This window comes from Pantherophis guttatus, chromosome 7 (genome assembly GCF_059756535.1).
Source record: "Pantherophis guttatus breed Tessera chromosome 7, ASM5975653v1, whole genome shotgun sequence".
Classification (NCBI taxonomy): domain Eukaryota; kingdom Metazoa; phylum Chordata; class Lepidosauria; order Squamata; family Colubridae; genus Pantherophis; species Pantherophis guttatus.
In genome coordinates this window covers 83,488,861-83,516,688 of record NC_142069.1, presented here as the reverse complement: position 1 = coordinate 83,516,688, position 27,828 = coordinate 83,488,861, and the positions used below count along the sequence as shown (strand labels likewise).

Sequence of the window (27,828 nt, the reverse complement as noted above, 5' to 3'; positions counted from 1 at the left end):
AAAATAAATTAATTGATCGAAGCTGCGCAGTCAAAATAAAAAATACACACCGCAGCAAAGTCAAATGTAATTTAATATTTTACGTCTCATTATAATATATTTGACGTTTTGAATGTTAAGTAAAGTTTTGAAGTGGTTATTTTAATACGTGTTGAAATGTTTGTAAGAAAATATATAATTTAATTGCAATTTTTTTTAAATTTTTTTTACTACTTAACGCCCCCCCCCTCCCACTTGTCCACTATTTTTTGGAAGCAGACCTGGCAACCCTAGATGTGTGTGTGTGTGGGGGGGGGGTTGTCAGTCCCATAAGGGCTCTTCTTCTTCCCTCTTCGGATGCTGCAGGCTAGACAGGCAGGCCAGGCGAGGAAAAGAGGAGGAGGAGGAGGAGGGAGGGAAGGAGGGAGGGAAGGAGGGAGGGAATCCCGCTTAGGGAAAACACGTGCTTGGCCCCCTTCCCGGCCCGGCCCGAAGGTGTGGCTCTCCGGAGGAGGGAGGGAGGGAGGAGGAGGGCAGGGCAGGACCGGAGCGCTCCGGAGGAGGCAGGCAGAGAGGGCAGGGCAAGGCAGGGCTGGGACTGTCGGAGAAGCTGGGGCGAGGCTTGACTCCGGGAAGGGCCACCGCGAGCATCTGCTGGAAAGAAAGAAAGAGAGAGAGAGAGAGAGAGAGAGAGAGAAAGAGAGAGAGAAAGAGAGAAGCACCGGTTCCAAGTCCGCCGTCCCGCCGAGCAAGCAGCCAAGCCAACGTCGACCCCGGGCCAGCGCCCCTTTTCTCTCGCCTTCTCCACCGCTCACCCTCCGCCTTTGCCCGCTCGCCCGGCGCGATGCCGGTCAAAGGAGGCACCAAGTGCATCAAATACCTGCTCTTCGGCTTCAATTTCGTTTTCTGGGTAGGTGGGCGGCAGAGCTAGGCAGGTGTTGCTGGTGGGGAGTGTGGGGGGGGGGCAGTCTCTATTTCCCCACCCCCCCCAAAAAAGGGGGTTCCGGGGTCCCTGGATGGGGAGGAGGTCTCTGAGCAAGTGCAGAGAGCCCTGGGGACAGAGGGAGTGGGGGTGGATTGGGGGGGTGCGTGGGGGCTCCCGCGTACCTGGGACGCCAGGTGAGAACGCCGCTGGTGTGTGTGTGTGTGTGGGGCAGTCTGTTCCCCCCCCAAAGAAAACGGGGGCTCCGGGGTCCCTGAGCAGTGAGGAGGTCTCTGAGCAAGTGCAGAGAGCCCTGGGGACAGAGGGAGTGGGGGGAGATGGGGGGGGGGGCAGAGGTGTCCCATCGGGAAAAGCCAGCACGGCAAGCATCACCTTTGGTGGGGAGTCTCTGTTTCCCCACCCAAAAAAAAGGGGGGAGCTCCGGGGTCCCTGAGTAGGGAGGAGGTCTCTGAGCAAGTGCAGAGAGCCCTGGGGACAGAGGGAGGGGGGGTGGATGGGGAGGGGGGGGTAGAGGTGTCCCATGGGGAAAAGCCAGCACGGCAAGCATCACCTTTTTGGAGGGGGGGGTGCTCCCGCGTACCTGGGACACCAGGTGAGAACGGCCGGGCGCTTCCCTCCGCCGCTGGTGTGTGTGTGTGGGGGGGAGTCTGTTTCCCCCCAAAAAAACACACGGGGGCTCCGGGGTCCCTGGGTGGGGAGGAAGTATCTGAGCAAGTGCAGAGAGCCCTGGGGACAGAGGGAGTGGGGGGAGATGGGGGGGGGCAGAGCTGTCCCATCGGGAAAAGCCAGCACGGCAAGCATCACCTTTGGTGGGGAGTCTCTGTTCCCCCACCCAAAAAAAAACGGGGGCTCCGGGGTCCCTGAGTAGGGAGGAGGTCTCTGAGCAAGTGCAGAGAGCCCTGGGGACAGAGGGAGTGGGGGTGGATTGGGGGGGGGTGCGTGGGGGCTCCCGCGTACCTGGGACGCCAGGTGAGAACGGCCGGGCGCTTCCCTCCGCCGCTGGTGTGTGTGTGGGGGGGGAGTCTGTTCCCCCCCCAAAAGAAAACGGGGGCTCCGGGGTCCCTGAGCAGTGAGGAGGTCTCTGAGCAAGTGCAGAGAGCCCTGGGGACAGAGGGAGTGGGGGTGGATTGGGGTGGGTGGGTGCGTGGGGGCTCCCGCGTACCTGGAACGCCAGGTGAGAACGGCCGGGCGCTTCCCTCCGCCGCTGGTGTGTGTGTAGGGGGGGGAGTCTGTTTCCCCCCCCCCCCAAAAAAAACACGGGGGCTCCGGGGTCCCTGAGTAGTGGGGAGGTCTCTGAGCAAGTGCAGAGAGCCGTGGGGACAGAGGGAATGGGGGTGGATGGGGAGGGGGGGCAGAGCTGTCCAATCGGGAAAAGCCAGCAGGGCAAGCATCACCTTTTGGGGAGGGGGCTTCCGAGCACCTGGGACGCCAGGTGAGAACGGCCGGGCGCTTCCCTCCGCCTGCAGCGCCTGGGAGTGGGGGAGAGTGTGTGTGTGGGGAGGGGGGGCTCGGTGAGTTAAGGTTTTCTGCTTCGCTTTGGGAATTTGAGGAGGGGGCTAAGACGGTCGTGGCAAGGCTAGGTGGGGATGCGGGAAGAAGGGGGTGCCGGATTTAAGGCGTTCAGCGACCCCCGAAAAAGAAATGGGGAGCTTTGTTGATGGACTCGCCCGATGCCCGAGCCTGGGTGGGGTGGGGGGAGTAGGAAGACGAGGCTGGGGTCGCCCAGAAAGTCAGACACCCCCCCCTTTTTTTTTCCCCGCTGCAAAAGTAGGAAGAGAGAGAGAGAGAGGGAAAAAAAGGCTTTTGCAGAAGGTAGATCAACCGAGGGAGCGGCTTCGAGGATCGATCCCCGTGGGGTTGTGGAGGGTGGGAACTGTTTGTTTTTTCGGTCTGGGTGGCAGGCTGCCCGCCTTTGCCACTCCTCCACCGCTGGGAAGAAGAAAAAATAAATAAATAAAAAGTAATGTAGTAATCTGGGGAAAAAAATTAATAAAAGATCAGCTTCAAGCCTGATCTGCATTTCCCAGTCTTGGCCACAGAGGCGTTGTGAGAAAAATGGGGGGGTGGGGGTGGGGGAGAAACGAGATTAGGGAGTAGTGGGGGTATAAGCCCCCAGCTTCTTTGGCAAAGGGTCCATCTGCCAGGGAATTTTTTTTAAAAAAAGTCAAGATTGAGTGCCTCAATAAAAGAGCCTTGGTAGTACAGTGGTCTAAAGCACCCTGTTATTAAGACCAGCTGCCTGCAATTACTGCAGGTTCGAATCTTGCCAGGCTCAACGTTGACTCAGCCTTCCATCCTTTCTAAGGTAGATAAATTGAGGACCCGGATTGTGGGGGCAATAAGCTGACTTCGTATAAATATACAAGAAGGATGAAGGCTATTGCTTAACACTTTGTAAGCCACCCTGAGTCTCCAGAGAAGGGTGGCATATAAATCAAATTTAAAAAAAAAAAAAAAGATGGAGACCCAAACCTCACAAATAGAATAACAGAGTTGGAAGGGACCTTGGAGGTCTTCTAGTCCAACCCCCTGCTTAGGCAGGAAACCCTACACCACTTCAGACAAATGGTTATCCAACCTCTTCTTAAAAACTTCCAGTGTTGGATCATTCACAACTTCTGGAGGCAAGTTGTTCCACTGGTTAATTGTTCTCACTGTCAGGAAATTTCTCCTTAGTTCTAAGTTGCTTCTCTCCTGGATTAGTTTCCACCCGTTGCTTCTTGTCCTAATTGAAGCCCTCCTCTCTCTCTCTCTCTCCTTTGCATCACTTCCAGTTTGGTGCAGTTGTGGTTGCCATGTTTGGCTTGTGTTGACACCTCTAGCACCGCTTGAGAAAGATCATGAAGGTTAAGATATGGGTCTTGTCTTTTAAGTTGCATAAGCAACAACAGTATCTTATGCCCCATACATACCAAGTAATCTAAATCAATGGTTCTTATATGTCTCTGGGGTCAAATGTTTGTTTTGATATTCTTCTTGGTTGTACGCTGGTTCCTGACCCCAATAAAGGGTTGATTGGTTGGTTGATTGATTGGGTGGTTGGTTGGTTGGTTGATTGATTGATTGATTGGTTGGTTGATTAGTTGGTTGATTGATTGGTTGGTTGATTAGTTGGTTGATTGATTGATTGATTGGTTGATTGATTGGGTGGTTGGTTGGTTGGTTGATTGATTGATCGATTGGTTGGTTGATTAGTTGGTTGATTGATTGGTTGGTTGATTAGTTGGTTGATTGATTGATTGGTTGGTTGATTGATTGATTGGTTGGTTGGTTGAGGAGCTTCTCCAGGCCCCATCTATCCACAGCTCCTTCTCCAGGATTGGCCCTTTTGAATGGATTGCTCATAGCCTTGAATCTACAGCTCACCCAGAGTAGGAAAGTGGTCTAGATGGATCCAGAAGTTGGCTAGCTTATTCAGTGTTGGGTCAATCCCCAAATGTGGGTTTGTTCTTCAAATTGTGTGTTGTGGAAACCACACCAGAGTCTATTGACGTTAGGGGTTCTAGTGTTACAAATATGGGTTTGTGACCTCGCTAAGAGTTGGTGGAGGCCTCTGGAATTCTTTTCAAGTTGTTAAATTGTTTGAAAACACAGTTAATTGTGAAGAAGAGGCCTGCTTGGAACAAGGACTTCCTGCTTTCTTTTCTAAGGGTGTAAAGGTTTGACCTTCTGCTTTGTACCATGGAATTGTGTATCTTGGTGTTGTGTATTGGGTTTTGCCCCACCTTGGCTCCCGGTGGTCTTCCGAGTGCGCTTCAAGGTTTTGGTTACCACCTTTAGAGCGCTCCATGGCTTAGGTCCTGGTTACTTACGGGACCACCTACTACCACCAATAGCCTCCCACCGGCCGGTACGCTGTCATAGAGAGGGGCTCCTCCGGGTGCCGTCGGCCAAACAATGTCGACTGGCGGCCCCCAGGGGGAGAGCCTTCTCTGTGGGGGCACCTACTATCTGGAATGAGCTCCCCCCGGAGATACAGAGGATCCCGGATCTGCACACCTTCTGCCTTTTTATTCCACCAGGCGGACCTGGCCTAATCTTTTTCCCCTTTTTCTTTTTTAATACGTAAATTTTAATCTGTTTTTAAATGATTGGGGTGTTTTAAATCGGTCTGGGCCAAATTTGTTTAATTCGGTTTTATTCTGTTTTTTAAATTTTGTATTTATGTATTTTATTGTTTGGTTGTTCACCGCCCTGAGTCCTTCGGGAGTAGGGCGGTATATAAATCAGATAAAGACTAAGACTAAAGACCTTTAGCTTTAAGGAAAAAATATATATATTTTCCCCTTTGCATCAACTCCCTATCCCCAATGATAGCTGAACCCCCAGGAAAAATGAGGGAGTATTCTGTAATAGGCTTTGTTTCATCTAGATCAGGGGTCTCCAAACTTGGCAACTTTAAGACTTGTGGACTTCAGCTCCCAGAATTCCTCATGGCTGGATGAGGAATTCTGGGAGTTGAAGTCCACAAGTCTTAAAGTTGCCAAGTTTGGAGACCCCTGATCTAGATGCATATTAATGCTCGTTTGCTTTTCTCGGAAAGAGGCCATGAAAGGTTTTTGAGTCATGAGAAAATTGTCCTCCACTAAGTCCTCCTAGAATTTTCCACCCTCTCCGAAACTTTCTGCTTCTCCTTCCCGCATGAATCAGATGGGAAGATTACCTAACTTGTACACAAAGTGACTTTTCTGGTTGAAGGAATCTCCCTCCAGGTAGAGACGGAGAAACCGCCAGAGAAAGATGCAAGATTTTTACTCTGATACAGAACTTACATATACGGTTTATTGACATTTTAGTTCAGTTCAATCAGGATAGAGCTGGAAGGGACCTTGGAGGTCTTCTAGTCCAACCCGCTGCTTGAGTAGGAGACGCTATACTATTTCATACAAAGGGCTGCCCAGTTTCTTCTTAAAAACCTCCAGTGATGAAACAACCACAACTTCTGGTGGCAAGCTGTTCCACTGGTTAATTACTCTCAGTGTTAGGAAGTTTCTCCTTAGTTCCGGGTTGCTTCTCTCCTTGATTGGTTTCCATCCATCATTTCTTTTCTTGCTTTCTGGTGCTTTGGAGAATAGTTGGCCCCCTTCTTCTTTGTGGCAGCCCCTCAAATATTGGAATACTGCTCTCATGTCACTCCTAGTCCTTCTTTTCTTTAGACTTCGTTGATGTTAGTTGCGAAGTCGTGTCCGACCCATCGCGACCCCATGGACAACGTTCCTCCAGGCCTTCCTGTCCTCTACCATCCGCCCAGAACAGGGGTGGGTTCTACATACCTTTACTACCAGTTTGCAACAGGGCTGCACGTGTGCGTTCCTCTGCGCATGTGCAGAAGCATTTTGATGATGTTGAGATGGGTGGGTGGAGCCTCCCTCCGGTTTTACTACTGGTTCTATAGAACCGGTCCGAACCGGAGGCAACCCACCACTGCCCCAGAGTCCATTTAAGCTCACGCCGACTGCTTCAGTGACTCCATCCATCCACCTCATTCTCTGCCGTCCCCTTTTTCTTTTGCCCTCAATCGTTCCCAGTATTAGGCTCTTCTCCAGGGAGTCCTTCCTTCTCATTAGGTGGCCAAAGTATTTGAGTTTCCTCTTCAGGATCTGGCCTTCTAAAGAGCAGTCAGGGTTGATCTCCTCTAGGACTGACCGGTTGGATCGCCTTGCAGTCCAAGGGACTCGCAGGTGTCTTCTCCAGCATCATAGTTCAAAGGCCTCCATTCTTTGGCGCTCAGCCAGCCATATCCAAATCCTGCAAGCGTTCTTCATACGTTTTAATCTCCAGGCCTTCAATCATCTTAGCTGACTGGAGAAGTGTGGGTGGTCCCGGATGGACTTGGATTCCTGCTGAATTGTGTTTTTCCCTTGCTGGGACAAACAGAAGCAAAAGGCATTTCAGGGAAGAAGCCAGTACTTGCAAATACGGCTCGTGTACAGGTTGACAAGTTTTATCTTTTCATGTTCCTTTAAGTTTCCTTTTCATAGTGTAGCAAAGAACAGGGATTGCCTGAGAATGTGTGTGTGTGTGTGTGTCTCTGAAAACGTGTCTCTGCCTGCCCTCGGTTCCCTGGGTGGGGCTGTGCTGTTTCCATGCTCTCAGAAATTGACTTGTCAGTCACAGACCTGGGGCTTAGTGAATAGAGGATGATAGTGAACTAAATCAGATAACTTACAAGGAACCCCCTTTCTGGCAGCTGGCTGCAGGAGTGGGAAGCAATTGATTTATGGGAAACGGAGACATAAGCAGAGCAGGTGTCCTTATTGTTGTCCCATGATGGGACAGAGCTTTTGGAAGCCTGTGACTGCTCCACTTTCTGGATGTGTTTTCTGGGCTTCTTTAACAGGGCCCTTGAAAAGGTCTTGTGTGTTGCTATGGATGATGATCTCATCGGGACCTGCAATTTTGTTGAGCAGAAATGCAAAATTACAACGGTTTAGTGGCTGGGAGCCACCATCTCCCAAAGGGTTTCTTTCCACAATGCGCAATGACCCTCAGAATACACGGATCATAATTCTCAAACATCGGGACATTTTGCTTTACAGACTTAAGTTCTCCAGGATGCTGTATTATTCTATGATTTAGAACACTTGACGTGTCACATGATGTATCGGGACTTTTTTCCTCCTTCGCTATACCCGGTGGGGGCATGGCCAGGACGTGATACACCTGGCCCATGGGCCGGGAGTTTGACAGCCCTGACTTAGAACATCAACAGAGTTGGAAGGGACTTTGGAGATCTTCTAGTCCAGGGGTGGGCAAATGTGGCTCTTTTGCAACCTGTGGACTTCAACTCCCAGAATTCCTGAGACAGCCAAGCTGGCTCAGGAATTCTGGGAGTTGAAGTCCACAGGTTGTAAAAGAGCCACAGTTGCCCACCCCTGTTCTAGTCCAACTCCCTGCTCTAGTAAGAGACCCTATACCCATGATGCTGAACCTATGGCACACGTGTCACAGGTGGCACGCATAGCCATATCAGTGGGTACATGAGCTCAGCTGATTTTCGGGCCTTCTGGGCCCACCAGAAGTAGGGAAACAGGTTGTTTCCTGCCTCCGGACGACTTCAGGGGGTGATGGAGAAGGCCCTTTTTTCTCTCTCACCTGGCTCCAGAGCGCCTCTAGGAGTCTGGGGAGGGGGAAAACAGCCTCCCCCCTCTCCCGGAGGTCCTCTGGATGCAAGAAACAGCCCGTTTGCCAACTTCCGGTGGGACCTGGAGGCTGGGGACAGCAAAAAACGGGCCTTCCGGTCCCACCGGAAGTTGGCAAATGGGCTGTTTTCGGCCTCCAGAGGACCTCCATGGGGTGAGGAAGGCTGTTTTCGCCCTCCCCAGATTCCTAGAAAGGCTCTGGAGCCAGGTGAGAGAGAAAAACGGGCGTACCAGGCCATCACGTGCCAGGAGCACAGGGAGCGGGGTGGGTCACATGCATGGGGGCGGGGCACATAGAATTAAACGTGTGGACACGCATGTGATGCCCCCTCCTGGCACGCGATGGCAAAAAGGTTAGCCATCCCTGCCCTATACCATTTCAGACTATCCAATCTCTTATTAAAAACCTCCAGGGTTGGAGCATCCTCAACTTCTGGAGGCAAGTCGTTCCACTGGTTAATTGTTCTCACTGTCAGGAAATTTCTCCTTAGTTCCAGGTTGCTTCTCTCCTTCGTTAGTTTCCATCCATTGCTTCTTGTCTTGTCGTCTGGTGCTTTGGAAAATAGGCTGAACCCTCCTCTTCTTTGGCTTGCAATTTGTTTGTTTGTTTGTTTGTTTTATTAAATTTATATACCGCCCTACTCCCGAAGGACGCAGGGCGGTGAACAGGCACAGAATAAAATACATAAATACAAAAGTTAGAAACATAATTAAAACCAAATTAAATAATTTAGCCCAAGACAATTAAAAATCCCAATAATTTAAAACAAATTAAAATTTCAATTTAAAAATTTAAAAGAAAGGGGAGAAAATTAGGCCAGGCCGGCTTGCTGGAATAGGAGGGTCTTAAGAGCACGGCGGAAAGTGCGCAGATCCGGGATCCTCCGTATCTCCGGGGGGAGCTCGTTCCAGATAGTGGGTGCCCCCACAGAGAAGGCCCTCCCCTTGGGGGCTGCCAGTCGACATTGTTTGGCTGGAGGAGCCCCGGAGGAGCCCCTCTCTATGAGAGCGTACCGGCCGGTGGGAGGCTATTGATGGTAGCAGGCGGTCCCGTAAATAACTAGGTCCTAAGCCATGGAGCGCTCTAAAGGTGGTGACCAAAACCTTGAAGCGCACTCGGAAGACCACCGGGAGCCAGTGCAGCTCACGCAGGAGAGGTATCACACGGGAGCGCCATGTTGCTCCCATAACCACCCGCGCGGCCGCACTCTGTGCCAGTTGGAGCCTCCAGGTGCTCCTCAAGGGGAGCCCCATGTAGAGAGTGTTACAATAGTCCAGGCGGGACTTCTATGTGGTTTGATATAGGTGAAGGAAGACTGCTAGGTATTACCTGTAGGTGTGGCTTTTCTAACATGAGCTTTGAGGATTGTTTGAAGTCCTTGGCCGACTATTATCCCATTCTCAGACAGCTTTCAAGTATAATCCACAAAGGCATTTAGTACACGCCATATTTGTTCTGGGTGGAAAGGAAGAAGCTTAGCAGAAAGCGTGAAAGGGAAGCGCCAACTTGGTTTGGTTTCAGCAGATGCCTCCAGGCAAGGTGAAGCTCAGCAAAAAATAGTGGTCCTTTGTTGATGGAGAAGATCCCAGGTTTTGATCTACTTCATTTCATTTATTAAAGGCATCTAAAGCCTCAGATTCAGTGCAGAGGTGAGCAAATTCAGAGGGATCAGTTAAATCTTGATTTTAATCTGTGCCGTAGGAGGTAAAATTGAAAACAGGCCTGGGATATCTCAGGGGAAGTCCCCACCATTTTGAACCTAAAGGTCCTCCCTTGCTCTTGACTGACTTCCCGGTAATTGGCAGGTTTAGTAGGAGCCCTGGTGACGCAGTGGTTAGAATGCCGTATTGCAGACTAACTCTGCCCCTAGCGAGGAGTTCAATCCTGAGTGGCTCAAGCTTTCCATCCTTCCGAGGTGGGTAAAATGAGGACCCAGATTGTTAGGGGAAATATGCTGACTCTGTAAACCGCTCAGATGGTGGTGTAAGCACTAGGGAGCGGTATATAAGTCTAAGCGCTATTGTTACTGCTATCTAAACTGTGGTGGCGCAGTGGTTAGAACGCAGTATTGCAGGCTAACTCTGCCCATAGCCAAGAGTTCAATCCTGACCAGTTCAAGGTTCCATCCTTCTGAGGTGGGTAAAATGAGGACCCAGATTGTTGAGGGGCAGTACGCTGACATTATAAACTGCCCAGAGAGCGCTATAAAACACTATGAAGTGGCATATAAGTCTTAAGTGCTATTGCTTGAAACTTTGAAGCTTAGAAGCAAGCAGCATAACAAAACAATGGAAATTCCACTCAGTAGAGGCCCAATAAGATTTGACCTTTGACCCTATCCCCTGCTCTACGTTCAATCCGACGAATACTTTAAAATTCTGAGTATTTTCAATTTTAACAAAACAACACGCTTGTTTAATAAAACAACACGCTGTGGTGTAGATTTGACGTGGGGGGGGGGGGAAACCAGAGGCTCTTAAATTAATTAGGATCTTAAAACTATTCAACCTATACTTTAATCAGCAGAGTTTATTTTAAATTGTCGGTACCTGCTGGTGGTACACGCAGCGTAAAAAAAATCAAATTGTTCCTCTTGAAATTGGGACACAATACTCAATTAGATGCAGTTTTGCTTTTTAATCTTAACGATTTTTTTTTTAAAAAAATGATCCTCTAAGCCTTAATGATCAATTATATCAGACATGATTGTCTGGACGGAATATATTTTCTCATGCTGTTAAAAATCGTTCAATGCCAAAGAGCTGTTTGTTTGCTGCTGCCCCAAAAGCTATTATCCGAGAAAGGTTAATGGCGGCCTGGAAACTGCCTGGATTGCTTTCCCGCCCCTTCGTTATTTAATCCTGTGAAAGCATTTATTTTAAAAAGAGGGGTGTGAAGAAATCTTCCATTTCTCATTACTGACCGCAACTCTTAAAACGGCAGAAAGGCAAGCTTGCATTTTTTTAAAAAGAAGTAAGAAAAACAGGAAGGAACCATTTTCAGCTTTATCAAAACATATAATATCCCCCCACTTGTAAATTCTTCAGCTTTTATTAATTGCTTTTACAGCTGGGCCTCAAAAATGCCCTCCTGCCATCTTCCTTCGTTCACACCCGAGGTTTGAATGCTTTGGGTCCTGTCCTTTTCATCTACGACTGCTTGTCATATTCCCCCCACCCATCTCTGCAGAGTTAATTACAGATGTTGTTGTTAGTCGCGAAGTCGTGTCCAACCCATCGCGACCCCATGGGCAACGTTCCTCCAGGCCTTCCTGTCCTCTACCATCCTCTGGAGTCCATTTAAGCTCACGCCGACTGCTTCAGTGACTCCATCCAGCCACCTCGTTCTCTGTCGTCCCCTTCTTGTTTTGCCCTCCATCGTTTCCAGCATTAGGCTCTTCTCCAGGGAGTCCTGCCTTCTCCGGCCAAAGTATTTGAGTTTCCTCTTCAGGATCTGGCCTTCTAAAGAGCAGTTAGGGTTGATCTCCTCTAGGACTGACCGGTTGGATCGCCTTGCAGTCCAAGGGACTCACAGGAGTCTTCTCCAGGGCCAGAGTTCAAAGGCCTCAATTCTTTGGCGCTCAGCCTTCCTTATGGTCCAACTTTCACAGCCATACATTGCAACTGGGAAAACCATAGCCTTTTTGTTGGCAGGGTGATGTCTCTGCTTTTTAGTATGCTGTCTAGATTTGCCGTAGCTTTCCTCCCCGGGAGCAAGCATCTTTTAATTTCTTGGCTGCAGTCCCCATCTACGGTGATCTTGGAGCCCAGGAAAATAAAATCTGTCACTATTTCCATTTCTTCCCCAGGAGTTGAGGGGGCTGGATGCCATGATCTTAATGTTTGTTTAGTCACCGAAGTTACAACACCCCGGAAATAAGCGACTTGTGACCATTTCTCACGCTTTCTGTACGACCTGGGCTGCATCGTCACGATCAAAATTCAGACACCCGGCAACTGACTCATATTTATGAATGGTTGGCGCGTCCCGAGGTCACATGATCCCCCTTTGTCATCTTTTCCGGCAAGCAAAGACGATGGGGAAGCCAGATTCACTTAACAACCATCATACAGAGAGGACCAAATGGATTCTTTTATCCCGAGAAGAGAATATATTTAACTTTGCTCCTGTTTGGAAATCGCGTCCGGATTTTGGGTTTGCGAGGAAAACGAAAAAAAGTGAAACTTTGTTTTTGCTGTAATTAGATAGGTGCGTTATTGTAAAATAGCTGGTATATGCTGTTGTGTAAAAGTTAAAAAAAAATTGAGGTTGTAATGTTATCGTCTAGAGAGTTGGAAGTAGATGCATTTTTCTTTCCTTTTCCCTCTTTAAACCATTTTTTTTCCTTTTCTCCTCCCCCTCCTCCTATTTTTCTATTACTTTTTTGGGGGGAATTTCTTTTTTGTATTTTATATTTTGATAAACCGATAGGAATGGGAATCCCTGAACAACTGTGTTTTTAGCATAGCAACTGCAATGATTCGCTTAACAGCCGTGGCAAGAAAGGTGGCAAAATGGGGCTAAACCAGGGGTGAAATTCAGCAGGTTCTGACAGATTCTGGAGAACCGGTAGCGGAAATTTTGAGCAGTTCGGAGAACCAGTAGCAGAAATTTTGAGCAGTTCGGAGAACCGGTAAATACCACCTCTGGCTGGTCCCAGAGTAGGGTGGGAATAGAGATTTTGCAATATCCTTCCCCTGGAGTGGGGAGGGAATGGGGATTTTGCAGTATCCTTTCCCCTGGAGTAGGGTGGGAATGGAGATTTTGCAGTATCCTTCCCCTGCCACGCCCACCAAGCCACGCCCACAAAACCGGTAGTAAAAAAAAATGGATTTCACCACTGGGCTAAACTCACTTAACAAACGATGAACATTTGGGGCTCCGTTGTCATAAATCGAGTGCTACCTTTATTTCATTTGCATAGTTCAAAAGAGAACAGAGAGAGAGAGAGAGACAGACAGACAGACAGACAGACAGACAGACAGAAAGACATGTAGGTTCACACAGAAGAAAGTTTCACACAGAACCTAAATTTCCCTTTAGCCAATGGCACCTGTTGGGAAACAGGTTCTGCTACTTAATCTGGGCTTGGATTTAATGTTTGACTCTGTTAATTGGCTGATTAAAATCAAAATTTGGCATCTCGCAACTTCGGAATTATAAAAGGGGGTTTCTCTCTTATTATTTATTATTTTTATTGGTTCGATTTATATGCCGCCTTTCTCCGGAGACTCAGGGTGGCTTACAATGCGTTAAGCAATAGCCTTCATACTTTTGTATATACCTGTTTAGTAAGGCTTTCGGTCCCCACTAAGCGGCGTTCTTTTTTTTATACAAAGTCAGCTTATTGCCCCCACAAACTGGGTCCTCATTTTACCTACCTCGGAAGGATGGAAGGCTGAGTCAACCTTGAGCCTGGTGAGATTTGAACTTGCAGTAATTACAGGCAGCTGGTGCTATTTAACAGCACTTTAGTCTGCTGCGCCACCAAGGCTCTTCTTGGTGAACAAAACCAACAATTCCTAAAATTGAGCTGCCTAACAGAGATGTATACGGGATGCTATACATATGTAACATTTGCCTTTCAGGGCAAGTATAAATATGTTGATAGGACTTCAACTTCTCTTTTTTTGTGGTTTTATTTTAATTAAGAAAAGGGGAAAGAAAAAAGGAAAAGACACGCATACACCGAATTATAGTCTCTTATAGTAGAACTACAGTAGTGGCCAAAATTGTGGAAACCTTTTGGGAAAAGTGTATTTTCTAAAACTAGCTAATAACATCACTTTTGGGGGGGGGAGTAGTACCATAAAAATATATCAATGGAAAGATAATTTAATCAAGAATGTAATGCAAAAACTTTTATGGAGGATTTGCTATTACAAGAGCAGTTAAAGTATAAAGAATAAAAGTGAAAAAAATGAGATGTACAAAAATGATCACCATAGAAAAAAATGAGATACACAAAAATGATCCCCATGTCAGTTAATACTTCGTTGGGTAACCTTTAGCATGAATGACGGCCTTACAACGTCTTCCCATGGAGGGAACCAAGTCTTTTAATTTCTGCAGCTGTTCTAATGTGAAACCAAGATTGAATGATGGCTTCTATTAACTGGGTTTTATTACTGCTGACTAACACATTTCTTTCGTCGGCTCAATAGATTTTCAATTGGGTTAAGGCCTGGGCTATTCCCAGGCCATTCCAGCAGTGGAATAGGATTATCTTGGAACTCCAAAAAAAAAAAAAAAAAGTGATGTTATTAGCCATCAAACCTGAAAAATACACTTTTCCCAAAAGGTTTCCACAATTTTGGGCACTACTGTATTTCTGGATGCACAATCTTTTAATCTTTGGTCTGATACAAGCAGTAAAAGACACAACACTGTGCAATAATAAACATTAGAATAAATAAATACAGGAAGAGAATCGGGCTCAAACGTATTTCACTCGGTTATTGAGTACAGGAAGTCGTCAACTTACAACCCCAATTGAGCCCAACATGTAGGTTGTTGAGACATTTGTTTAAGGGAATTTGCTCCATTTTGCGACCTCTCTTCCTACGGTTGTTGAGTGAATCGCCGCAGCTCTTAAATTAGTCACACGGCGGTTAAGGGAGCCTGGTTTCCCCCAATGACTTTGCTTGTCAGAAGGTCGCAAGAGACGAGCGTGTGACTTCAGGACGCTGCAAACCGTCATAAATGTGAGTCAGTTGTCAAATCATCCAAACATAAAATCACGTGACCTTGGGGATGCTGCCAAGGTCGTAAGTGTGAAAAACGATCCTAAGTCTTTTTTTTTTTTTTCGGTGCCGTTGTAACTTTCAACGGTCACTAAATGAACTGTTGTAAGTCGGGGACTACCTGTATTTATTTCCATGCGGTGGGAAAAGCACAACAAAATATGCACAGGGAAGAGGAGGGTGGGGTGGAAACCCTATTAGAAGAAGGCAAGTATCATTTGTTTTCCCGGAGACAGTGTTGTTTAACCCCGGAGGAGTGTAGGGGCAGGGAAAAAAAATATATATTTTGCATAGTTTTGTAGAGGAGTTGAAACAGCAACAGAGACTCCTTCCAGGTGTTGTAACCTTGAAAAAAAAGGGAGTGTCGATTGCTGTTGTGGTGCAGGAGATAAAGCTAGTGAAGGGGAAGCCAGTTCCAGGGGAGGGAGCTGGAAACAAGATTTCTGGTTTTCTTCGCTTCCTCCTTCACTTCCCATCGTTCTTGGTTTGTTGAAGGGTGGGAAGGACCAAGCAGCTGGGTCTTTCTTGCTTGGAGAACAGCCTGCATCGCAGCTGTTCTTCCTTGCTCTGGTCTTCTTCAGAAGCGTCTTCCACGCCTTTCCTCCAGGGCATGGAGAAGGTAGACAGCTTTCCTTCCTATCACCAGGCTTCCATCTCCACCTTCTCAAGGATTCTCATTCTGAAATTCCCCTTCGGTTCCAGTAAAAGAGGCATGAACCGGGAAGAGGGCGAGAAAAATGGAGAAGTCATTGGGTTTCCCAGGTGTGGTTGCGCAATGTGTTACGTTTGGCGGAGTTTTTTTTGTTTTTAAATTTGATTTATATGCCGCCCTTCTCCGGAGACTCAGGGCGGCTTACAGTGCGTTAAGCAATAGCCTTCATACTTTTGTATATTTATACAAAGTCAGCTTATTGCCCCCACAAACTGGGTCCTCAATTTACCTACCTTAGAAAGGATGGAAGGCTGAGTCAACCTTGAGCCTGGCAAGATTCGATCTTACTTTAATTGCAGACAGCTGATGTTAAATTACAGTGCTTCTGTCTGTTGAGCTATTTGGGGTTTAACCTTGGCTTACTGAATAAACCACATGGCATCACACCAGGCTTCAAAAATTTTTAGCAAGGGGTTCTCTGCCCGGTTGCTGGATTGGTGTGGCCATGGTGGGCATGGAGTAGTTAGCCTTCTGCACCACGTTGTGTGTGTGTGTGTGGGGGGGTGTTTTTGCCCTCCCCAGGCTCCAGAGGCTTTTCTTGAGCCTCCGGGAGGGATAAAATGGCCTCCCCGGGCTCCGGAGGCTTTTCTTGAGCCTCCGGGAGGGATAAAATGGCCTCCCCGGGCTCCGGAGGCTTTTCTTTAGCCTCTGGGAGGGATAAAATGACCTCCCCGGGCTCCGGAGGCTTTTCTTGAGCCTCCGGGAGGGATAAAATGGCCTCCCCGGGCTCCGGAGGCTTTTCTTGAGCCTCCGGGAGGGATAAAATGGCCTCCCCAGGCTCCGGAGGCTCTCTGGAGGCTGGAAACCTGTTCACGGCCTTCCTGAACTTCTAGTAGGCCCGTTTTTCGCCCTCCCGAGCCTCCATGCACTCCCTGCACTTACTTGCATCCCAAACGGTCATGTGAGGACTCCTGGGAGGGGTGGGGTGGGCGGAGCCACCCAGGAGTGGGATTTGGGGGTTCTCAAAACTGCACAGAATCTTAGCTAGAGGTTCTCCCGAACCTCTGCGAACCCCCAGAAGCCCCACCCCTGCATCACATACACTGAACCATGATGTCCCCATGTCTATGAAGGTTCTCAATCATCCAGGTCAGGGTTTGTCCCAAAGGTGGTTTTCCAAAAAAAGGACTTAACTTGTTGTTGTTGTTTTTTCCTTTTGAAAACCTTTCGCTTCTCATCCGAGAAGCTTCTTCCGTTCTAACCTGAGAAGGTTAGAACTGAAGAAGCTTCTCGGATGAGAAGCGAAACATTTTCAAAGGGAAAAAGGAAACGAAATACTCTTCGACGTACAACCACAATTGAGCCGAAAATTTCTGCTGTTAAGTGAGACATTTGCGGGGTGAGTTTTGCACCGTTTTGCATGACCTTTCTTGCTACAGTTGTGAAGCGAATCCCTGCGGTTGATGACTTCATAACCCGGTTGTTAAGTGAATCTGGCTTCCCCGTTGACTTTGCTTGTCGCAAAAGGGGATCGTATGATCTTAGCACATTGCAATTGTCACAAATATGTGTCAGGTGTCAAGCCTCTGAATTTTGATCGCAGGATCATGGAGATACTACCAAGTTTGTAACTCTGGAAAATGGTCATAAATCACTTTTTGGGGGGCTGTTGTCACTTGGAATGGTCACTAAATGAACAGATGTAAGTCAGAGGCTGTAAGCCCAGTTAACTTTTGGAAGATCACCTTTGGGACATGATGTCCACCCTTGGCATCATGTATGGATCAGTGGTGGAATTCAATTTTTTTTACTACCGGTTCTGTAGGCTTGTTGGGCGTGGTGTGGCTTGTTGGGGGTGGCTTGGTAGGCGTGGCAGGGGAAGGATACTGCAAAATCTCCATTTCCACCCCGTTCCGGGGGAAGGATAATGCAAAATCCCCATTCCCTCCCCACTCCAGAGGAAGGGTACTACAAAATCCCCATTTCCACCCCACTCTGGGACCAGCCAGAGGCGGTATTTGCCGGTTCTACGAACTACTCAAAATTTCCGCTACCGGTTCTCCAGAACCTGCTGAATTTCACCTCTGGTGTGGATCCAGTCTGGTTGGGCATGGAACAATAGACTAGGTGTAGATTTCATTCATGGCATTCGAGACTCTGGCTGCACACAAATTCGGCACGATACGGAAAGGCCCTCCCTTCGGGCGTGCACGTAATGTCACAATGCACACTCTAAAGGGGCGGGGCCTATGCAACATTGTGTGGCTTTTTTTAGATGGACCGGTTTAACATCTATTGGCAGTGGAGGCTGAGTTGATGTAGATCAGAGGTGGGGAATTGTGGTCCCTTTGTGGACCTCAACTCCCAGAATTCCTGAGCCAGCATAGAGAAGATTTTCAAGACTTTAAAGTGCACTAACCATCAGGGCCGGATTTAGATGAAAAGAGGCCCTAGGCTATTCCACTTATGAGGCCCTTTCACCTATAGTGAAAGTGTAATTTTAATTTTGCTAACAATTTGAATGTAGGCCCCTCTTGATCTTGAGGCCCTAGGCTGAAGCCTAGTTAGCCTATAGGAAAATCCGGCCCTGCTAACCATGGATTATACACACTGTAATGTGAGCTGGGTTTGAGTGACAGCCTGGCAGAAAATGGGATTTAACTGGCGATTATGGGGATTTTTTTTTTTTATTTAGTTTGTCAAACATGTATGAGATAACAGGTATAAGTATAAACATGGACATGAGCACAGGAAATGAGTACTAATAAACGGGGACAGTAGGGCAGGGACGGTAGGCACGCTGGTGTGCTTATGCACGCCCCCTTTACGGACCTCTTAGGAGTGGGGTGAGGTCCACGGTAGACAGTTTACGGTTGAAGCTGTGAGGATTTGAGGATGAAACCACAGAGTTAGGTAGAGTATTCCAAGCCTTGACCACTCTGTTGCTGAAGTCGTATTTTCTGCAATCGAGTTTCGAGCGGTTTACCTTGAGTTTGTATCTATAGTTCGCCTCAATGGTCGAACCTCAAATAATTGCAAGGTGAATCCTCATTGCTAATCTCCAGGCTGCATTTGATGGGACCAAGATGCATAGGTCTAAAATTTAACTATGGTGGCTGGGAATTAAAAGGAGACAGATCCCAACAATTATGGCAGAGGTGAGCAACTATGGCCCTTTTATGACTTGTGGACTTCAATTCCCAGAATTCCTGAGCTAACATGGCTGGCTCAGGAATTCTGGGAGTTGAAGTCCTCATAAAAGGGCCATAGTTGCCCACTCCTGAATTATGGGAGAAAAAAAAAAAAACCTTACAAGGGTAAGTAAATCAGGTGGAGATACTCAATAGACACCTAGACGTTGAGCCATGGATTAACTTTGGTTTAGCAAAAGAACGACAGAAAGACTGGCTGGATTATGTTGGTTGATGGGCTAAAACGTCCATCGATTCTGGCTAGTCAGAAACCATGATGGTTTGCAGTGGTGGGAACTGTGACCAAACATCAGGAGACTCCCCGACTTCTGGGAAGTGTCTTTTGAGGAACATATCACTTGTCTTGAATGTTCAGCTTCACACAGTATGTGTGTAAGGGTGTATTGGTAAACCGTGGTTGAATTTAAACTACAACTCCTCCTTATCTATCTCTGCATAGGAAGGATCCATTTGCTTGTGAGGGCATTATGTGTTGTAAGTGGACCTCTGAAATTGTGACGATGGGCACCCCTTTCCTCTTCCCTCTCATGCTGTTCTCTGTTGGTAGCAGAGGTCCCAGAAAAATGTCATTTTTTTGTTGTTGTTGTTCCTTAGGGAGAAGTGACAACATTCCTCCACTGCTATTGTTTTCCAAGTCTCAACTTCGTTTTAATTATTGTTTAATTTTGGCCGCTCCAGTGCCAGCTTCCCGTTGTTCTACCAACGCAACCCAGATTTCCCGAAAGCTCTTTTATGTTCCTCTGTGTTCTTCCTTATCATGACAACGTTTAATTCATTGACTTAATTGTCCTGCTTTGCAGTGCTTTCTTTTTCCCTTTCTCCTCTACAAACTGTGGTTATTTTCTTTGTGGCTTCTGGTCCCATCCTGGTTCTTAAGTTCTCTGAGTCCCCAGAATCTCCTTGGATTTCAGAATGTGCTCCTTAGATTTTGAAGTGAAGCCATGAAGTGGGGTGACGAGACTCTGGTTCAAGGCAGGGGTGAAATCCAGCAGGTTCTGACAGGTTCTGGAGAACTGGTAGCGGAAACTTTGAGTAGTTTGGAGAAGCGGCAAATACCACTCTGGCTGGCCCCAGAGTGGGGTGGGAATGGAGATTTTACAATATCCTTCCTCTTCCATGCCCATCAAGCCACACCATGCCCACCAAGCCATGCCCACAGAACCGGTAGTAAAAGCTGTCCAAAGATGTCTCCGTGGTCATGTGGCCGGCATGACTAAATGCCAAAGGCGCACGGAACGCTGTTACCTTCCCACCAAAGGTGGTCCCTATTTTTCTACTTGCATTTTTTACGTGCTTTCGAACTGCTAGGTTGGCAGAAGCTGGGATAAGTAACGGGAGCTCACCCCGTTATGCGGTACTAGGGATTCGAAACACTGAACTGCCGACCTTTCAATCGACAAGCTCAGCATCTTAGCCACTGAGCCACCACGTCCCACATAAAGGCAGGATAGAATAGTGCTAACTAGAAGTATCAATAGCACTTAGATTTATATACTGCTTTACAGCTCTCTCTAAGCAGTTTACAGAGTCAGCATCTCACTCCGCCCCCCAACAATCTGAGTCCTTGTTTTACCGACCTTGGAAGGACGGAATGACCTTGAGCCCCACCAGAATCGAACCCCTGGCATTGGGCAGAGTTAGCCTGCCGTACTGAATTTTAACCATTCTAATCACGGCATCACCAAGGCCCAACAAGCCTCACTGAACACAATGAATTGTATTTCCCTAACGTGTTATTACTCGGATTTACTTCTGCGTTCCTCTTCTTTTGAAATCAGCAATGATGACATGATCCATTGTTCTACCGTCACGCGCTTTCTCCACTGTTGTGACAATGGCTCCAGACTGCAGTGTGGAAATCAGCTGGGGAAACAATGATGTACTTCAGCTAAGGGGCTTATGAGGCAAGACCTGGGGGGCTCCTTCCTTGCCTAGACTAGAAAAATTGTCAGATGTAAATGCCTTATTCTCCAATGTGTAAATAATGTATATATGGAACATCAGAGGTTAACTTATTCTTTGGACTTTAATGTATTCATAACTTACCACTCCCATTCCTAGCTCCACCCCTTGTATATATAAGGAGCCACCCTCACCATTCTCGTTGTTTCTACCTCGAATATTCAGTGAATATAGAATGCCTATCATAATTAAAAAGAAATATATTTAAAGCTTTAACTTCTATTATCTTTATTGAGTCTGATCCTGAAAATATTGCAACAAGCTGGTAGCAGAGGATGGTTAATTGACTCAATAAGTAATTAAAAAATGTCCAAGAAAGATAGGCCCAACACCAGGGCCTACAGCAAAGAAATAGAAACTGATCAAGAGATGATCAACGAATCCACCAATGCGATTTCGAGAGAATCCGAAGAATACACCACTGAAGAAGAAGAACTAATGAGTGAAAATAATGACCAGAAAGAAATCGAAATAGAAAATAACGAACTCAGGTTAGAGATATTAAAGATACTAAAAAGTCAAAAGAATGATGAAAGTCTCATCGCGGACCTCCAGGAGATGCTGAAGAACAGCGGAGCAGCGAGAGAGAAAAACGTCATTAAAGAAAAACCCAAAGATCAAAAAATCGTAAGTGAGATGACTACTGAGAAAATAGTTGTTAAAAAGAAAAGATGTGATCCCGCGCGAAATTTTGAATGGCAGCCATCTTGGTTTCAACGAACTTCAAAAGAGAATGGAGCAGAGCCAATCAAAACGCTCAGTTCAAAATTTCTGGCGCGAAAAACACTATCAGACGAAGAAAGTGAGAAAGAAGTCTCAAACTCTTCAGATGATCCAAAATCAGAAAGTGAAGACGATTTAACAAAATCTCAAGTAAAATCAGCAATGAAAACGCTTTTTGCTGCTTTTGGGCCAAGATTGAAAATTACCAAGACATCTACGAAGAAGCAAGAAATCAAACCGGCGACTCAAGACCTGCACGCTCCCATCCTGACTTCGAAAGCGACGACGCCCGAGCCCAGAGAGCCATGCCGATTTCGCCCTACACCACAGACAAAATCGAATACCAACGCACACAAAAAGAAGAAAAGAACCGTCACCACCACCAGAACCCCAAAAACCGAGCCAGAGACCGACTCATCTGAGGAGGAGCGGATCGAGAGAGCTGAAAGGGAGAGAACCTTCCACGACGCCACCAAAGAAGAAATGAACAACGCGCATGTGCGAAACTACGTAGACGACCCAGAAGGACTTGAACTGGCCAGAGAACCGCGCAGACTCATTGCAAGCATCCCAATGCCGTTCTGTAATTTCCTGCACTTGAGAGATCACGGACTGCCCCAGGTTGTAAGTAATGGACAGAATAATGTAGGTAACTTACCCAGTGACTTCCCAAAACTTAGAATTGATGGCATTAATTTACAAGAGTGGTATCAACAGCTTCAGGTTATTTTCATGAAAGAAAATTTACTATTCTTTATAACTAGCCCTCCAAGAAGACCTTGGACTTTAAAAATAGATTGTTTACATCATAGAGCATTTTTCATAATAATATCTAGCGTGTCTCCTGCAATGTATCATAGCATCAAACCAAACCTAACTGTATCAGAAATAATTCAATGCATGTTTAATCTATTTCACAGCGATAGCGTAGCTACAACCACAAGAATGTCTAAGGATTTCTTTTCCTCTAGAGTAAAACCAGGGGTTTCTATAAGTAGCATTTGATAAATCTAAACAAAATAAGAGCTGAGCTACAATTGAGGGGGGAAGTGATTTCAGATCAAACAATGAAAAGTGTTATTATCAATTCACTTGATCCATCATGGGATAGCTTTATGTCACACTTAGATACCATTAATTTGGGATATTTATCCATAGAAAGTCTATCTAACAAATTGATAGCAGAAGACAATTCAAGAAAAAATCGATCCAGTAACCAAACAGACCACAAACCTTTTAGGAAAGTAGTCTTTCAAGATAAACATAATGAGGCCTTTAGATGCTACAATTGTGGATCCAGGGAACATAGTAGAAGAGACTGCCCCAAAGTCTCAAGAGAGAGACATAGACCAGAATATAGGAGCAAATATAATTACAGACAATCTTCCACAGATAGACACAAATATAGAAGCCCACCAAATTACAAAGAAGGTAGAGGGGGTAGAGAAAATTCAAAAGAGAGGAAATCTGGGTCACTGAATGGGCTAAATAAACAAGACAGCACCAGAACACAGCAGGATGAGAATAACAATTGGCTTATTGACTCTGGTGCAACAAATCACACCACCAACAACAAAAGTATATTATCTTCATTTACAGAAGATAAGTTTGTGATAAAGGTAGCTAATCAAGAAAAGGTTCAAGTACTAGGCAAAGGAAATGTGACCTTGCCTGGTCTAGGGAAAATAGAGGGGGTATTATTAATCCCAGAAATACCTCACAACATACTAAGTGCCATAAAATTAAGCAGAGAATCTGATATCAATATAGTTTTCTCAAAGGGGAAAGCAACTATAGAAAAGAACAAAACAAATGTAGGTACTGTAATGATAAAAGGAGGTCTACCCTATCTGATAACTAAAGAAAGATGTTTACATAACATTGATTCAAATATGGAAGATTGTATTGAAGCAGATGATGAAAATGTCAGTAACAGTGACAATGATGAGTGTAGAATAACTCATGATCACAAAAACACATACAAGGAAAAGAAACCAAAAATAGGTAAACCAATTCATGATGAGTGTGCTCACATCTTACACAGGAAGTTAGGACATGCGAGCTTTCCTGTAGTACAAAAAATGACTGAACACGCAGAAGGTGTCAAAATAAAAAATTGTGAAAATTATTTGGAATGCTCAGTATGTAAGTCCACCAAACTAAAAACCAGTCCCAGACCAAAAAAATCTAACAGATCAACTAACAATATTTTTGATTTGGTACATATGGACTTAGTTGGTCCATTAAGTCCCTCAATTACCTATAGAAAACGTTACTTCCTAACAATAGTGGATGACTACAGCCGATATGGTTTTGTTTACACATTAAAGCACAAGGATGAAACATTTCAGAAATTTAAGGAATTCTACAAACGTATAGAAACACAACATAATATCAGAATAAAGCAAATTATGACAGATAGGGGATGTGAGTTCATGTCTAAAGAATTCTCCCAATGGTTAAAGGATAGAGGAATGTTACATTTCACGTCCAATCCTTTTTCTGCATTTCAAAATGGAGTTGCAGAGAGGAAAAATTCCACACTACAAACCATGATTAGGTGCACATTAGAGGATGCTGGTTTAGGCAAACAATTTTGGTCAGAGGCATTACATTATTCGAATTACACTCAAAATAGAACCTGGTCCAGTATTGTGAATAAGACACCATATGAGGTGATGTACAATAGAAAACCCAAATTATCACACATGCACATATTTGGAGTCACTGCAGACGTACACATACCTAAACAATTGAGGAGAAAGGGAGAAAACGTATCCAGGAGATTAAGATTCATGGGATACGAAACTGGAACCAAAGGGTACAGATTTATTGATAGTAATAACAAATTTATAGTATCCAGAACAGCTGTGTTCCATGAACAGGCCAATTGGTCAAAATTGCACCTTAATGAAATATTTCCTAATAAATGTAAAGATACGATATCTTGTGAGGAAGGAACAACAGAAAATCAAAATATTAACAAAAGTAAGAACAAAACCAAAACTTGGACTAATAGTCAGCATAAAATAAAGACAGACACATTAACAAAAAAGGAAGCTAGATATTTACATGATAACCATAGCAAGCCTGAAAGAACTATTAGAAACAATAGAAACCAAATACCAAATAAATACAAAGATTACATAATGCATATGAATGGAGAACAAATAACACCTAATACATATGAAGAAGTATTGAAACTTCCACATGAAGAAAGAGAAAAATGGGAACTAGCTATGGAAAAAGAGATGGAAAGTTTACAAGGATTAAATGTATTCACACCTGCGATCGCACCTAAGGATAAAACAATTATAGGTACCAGGTGGATTTATAAAATTAAGAACTTAGAAGGAGGCAATACCTTATACAAGGCTAGACTAGTTGCACAAGGCTATGCACAAAAATATCCAGAAGACTATACTGATACATATTCACCCACAGTGAGAACAGAGAGTGTCAAAACAGCCCTTGTAGTAGCATCTGCACTCAATCTGGACGTATTCCAATATGACATACAGACCGCATACTTACATGCAAAATTAGATAAGGAAATATATGTAAGAGCACCACACAGTCAATACACTAATAAGAACGAAATTTGGTTATTAAATAAGAGTCTGTACGGATTAAAGCAATCCGGCAAAAGATGGTACGATTGCTTGGTAAAAGTACTTAAGACCATGGATTTCAACGCCACCACTGCTGATAACTGTTTCTTTGTAAAAAAGAGTAATGATCATATTGAATTTGTATTAATTTACGTGGACGATATTTTATACATTGGAAAGCATAAAGAGAGCAGGGAAATCTTTGTAAATAAGTTAAATGAACACTTCTCACTGAAATCTCTGGGTAAAGTGAATAAATACCTTGGTGTGCAAATTAACAAAACTAAAAGGGGATTCAAACTTACACAGAAAGATAAAATCATCGAACTACTAAACAAATGTAACTTAAATAATGCTAAAACCTGTGACACCCCTATGCAAACTGATTTTCTTAGAAACACTGATGAATCTTCCCCTGAGTTTAAAGACAACACATTTTACAGATCAGTTATAGGTTCACTCCTTTATATATCTAATTGGACTAGGCCAGATATTGCATTACCTCTCAATCTATTGTCAAGATATGTTAGTAAACCAACCTTGTATCATTGGGAAGCTGTCAAAAGAATTCTAAGATATCTGAAGGGTACATTAGATTTTTGTTTAATGTTGGAACCCAATAATGACAGAGAACCAAAAATTACTTGTTATGCTGATGCAGATTGGGCTGGTGATACAACATGCAGAAAGAGTACTTCTGGTTATGTTTTTCTATTGAATGATTGTCCAGTTTACTGGTATACTGGTAAACAAGAACTAGTGGCCACTTCTACTACAGAAGCGGAATATGTTTGTTTGTCCAAAGCTGCAAATAACCTTGTATGGTTCAATGATCTGATCACTGATGTTTGGAAGAAACCCACCTTACCATTTATTATGCATGAAGACAATAAAGCGGCCATTGAAATATCCAGATCCGATGCAATTGGACAAAGGTCCAGGCATATTGATATAAAGTTTAAGCATGTGAGACAACTGTCTCAAGACGGATTCATTAAAGCAATACATTGCGATACTTCTGAACAATTAGCTGACATATTAACAAAACCCTTACCTTCTAAACAACACAAATATTTAACTTCTAAATTATATGTATTATATTGTCCTGAATCAGAATGTAATTGGTGTTGTGTAACGAACCGGCATTTAGAGGGGGATTTGTCAGATGTAAATGCCTTATTCTCCAATGTGTAAATAATGTATATATGGAACATCAGAGGTTAACTTATTCTTTGGACTTTAATGTATTCATAACTTACCACTCCCATTCCTAGCTCCACCCCTTGTATATATAAGGAGCCACCCTCACCATTCTCGTTGTTTCTACCTCGAATATTCAGTGAATATAGAATGCCTATCATAATTAAAAAGAAATATATTTAAAGCTTTAACTTCTATTATCTTTATTGAGTCTGATCCTGAAAATATTGCAACAAAAATAAACTAAGAAGGTTGTGAAATTGACTTAAAACTGTCAAAACTGCTAGGCGGTTCAAAATCGGAGGGGCAGACGTTCTCAGTAATGGAAAAGTTGGACTTTTGTCCTCCACGTGGAACTACAGTTGAGCTGAGTGCAGGCACTCAAACACCTCCAGGTGTCAGGGAATGACTCCCAGATAATTGCAAAAACTCAGTGTCTAGGTGTCTTATTGAGTATCTCCATCTGATTTACTTACCCTCGTAAGGTTCCCCCCCCACACAATAATTCAGGGGTGGGCAACTATGGCCCTTTTATGACTTGTGGACTTCAACTCCCAGAATTCCTGAGCCAGCCATGTTAGCTCAGGAATTCTGGGAATTGAAGTCCACAAGTCATAAAAGGGCCATAGTTGCCCACCTCTGCCATAATTGTTGGGATCTGTCTCCCGGTTGTGTGGGCGTGGTTTTGTGGGGGGCGGGGGTAATGTGATTGGGTGGGCATGACCAACTTTTTTTTTTTTTTTACTTTTAAAAGCATTTTTTCTACATTTTTTCTCTTCGGCCAAAGAGGTTGTAAAAATAACGCTTTTGAAAGGCTCTGACAATCCCAGCTGAGCCGCGCGATCATCAGAGGCTTTTTTTTTTTTTTACTTTTAAAAGCATTTTTTCAGCCGAAGAAAAAAATGCTTTAAATTTTTTTTTTAAAAGCCTCTGATGACCGTGTGGCACAGCTGGGCATGGGGGATGGGCAGGGATTTTTGCTACTGGTTCTCCGAACCACCTGCTACCGGATTGGGTGATCCGGTCCGAACCGGGAGTATTTCACCCCTGCTTTTACCTATTATCTTGTACATGTTTGACAAACTAAATAAAAAAAATTTCCCATAATCGGCAGTTAAATCCCATTTTCTGTCAGGCTGTCACTCAAACCCAGCTCACATTACAGTTTGTATAATCCACAGTTAGTGCACTTTAAAATCTTGAATGTCTCCTCCATGCTGGCTCCCAGGTAATTGCAAAAACTGCATAAAGAGCCTATTGTTTTTTACGATGCCACCTGGCTGAACTGTTTGATAAGTACTTAACTAGGTCCAAGTTCCAGGTCTGTTTTCCCTGTGTAACGTCAATCCACCCTCTACGACTCCTGGAGGCACAGTTCAGGAAGCCCATAGTTAGCTCTGATCCCTCCCAAGCTCTCGTCACGTTCCTAGAGAAACCAAAAAGAATCCCTCACGACAAAACCGCAAAAAAAGAGGAATATGGGCCAAGACAGGAGCGATTGCAGTTTGTCTACCAAGAACGATATAGATTAGGGGTGTCAAACTCAAGGCCAGGAGCTGGATTAGGCCCACGGGGCCACCGTGGAAACAGCAAAGGACCAGCCCCGCAGTGCCTCTGCCAGTGAAAACGAAACTTTGAGTCCTTCCGGAGCTCCGTTTTC

At 45.1% G+C, this 27,828-nt stretch overlaps 1 protein-coding gene across 1 annotated transcript in view; it reads left to right on the top strand.

Annotated features, from left to right (window-relative positions):
• Positions 1–281: 281 nt before the first annotated feature.
• The window catches only part of CD9 (CD9 molecule), a 48,354-nt gene continuing 20,807 nt past the window's right edge, over positions 282–27,828 (top strand). The window contains exon 1 of the mRNA XM_060684109.2: positions 282–889. Within this exon, the coding sequence (XP_060540092.2) occupies positions 824–889 (66 nt within the window). The 5' untranslated portion in view covers positions 282–823. The remainder of the gene's footprint in view (positions 890–27,828) is intronic.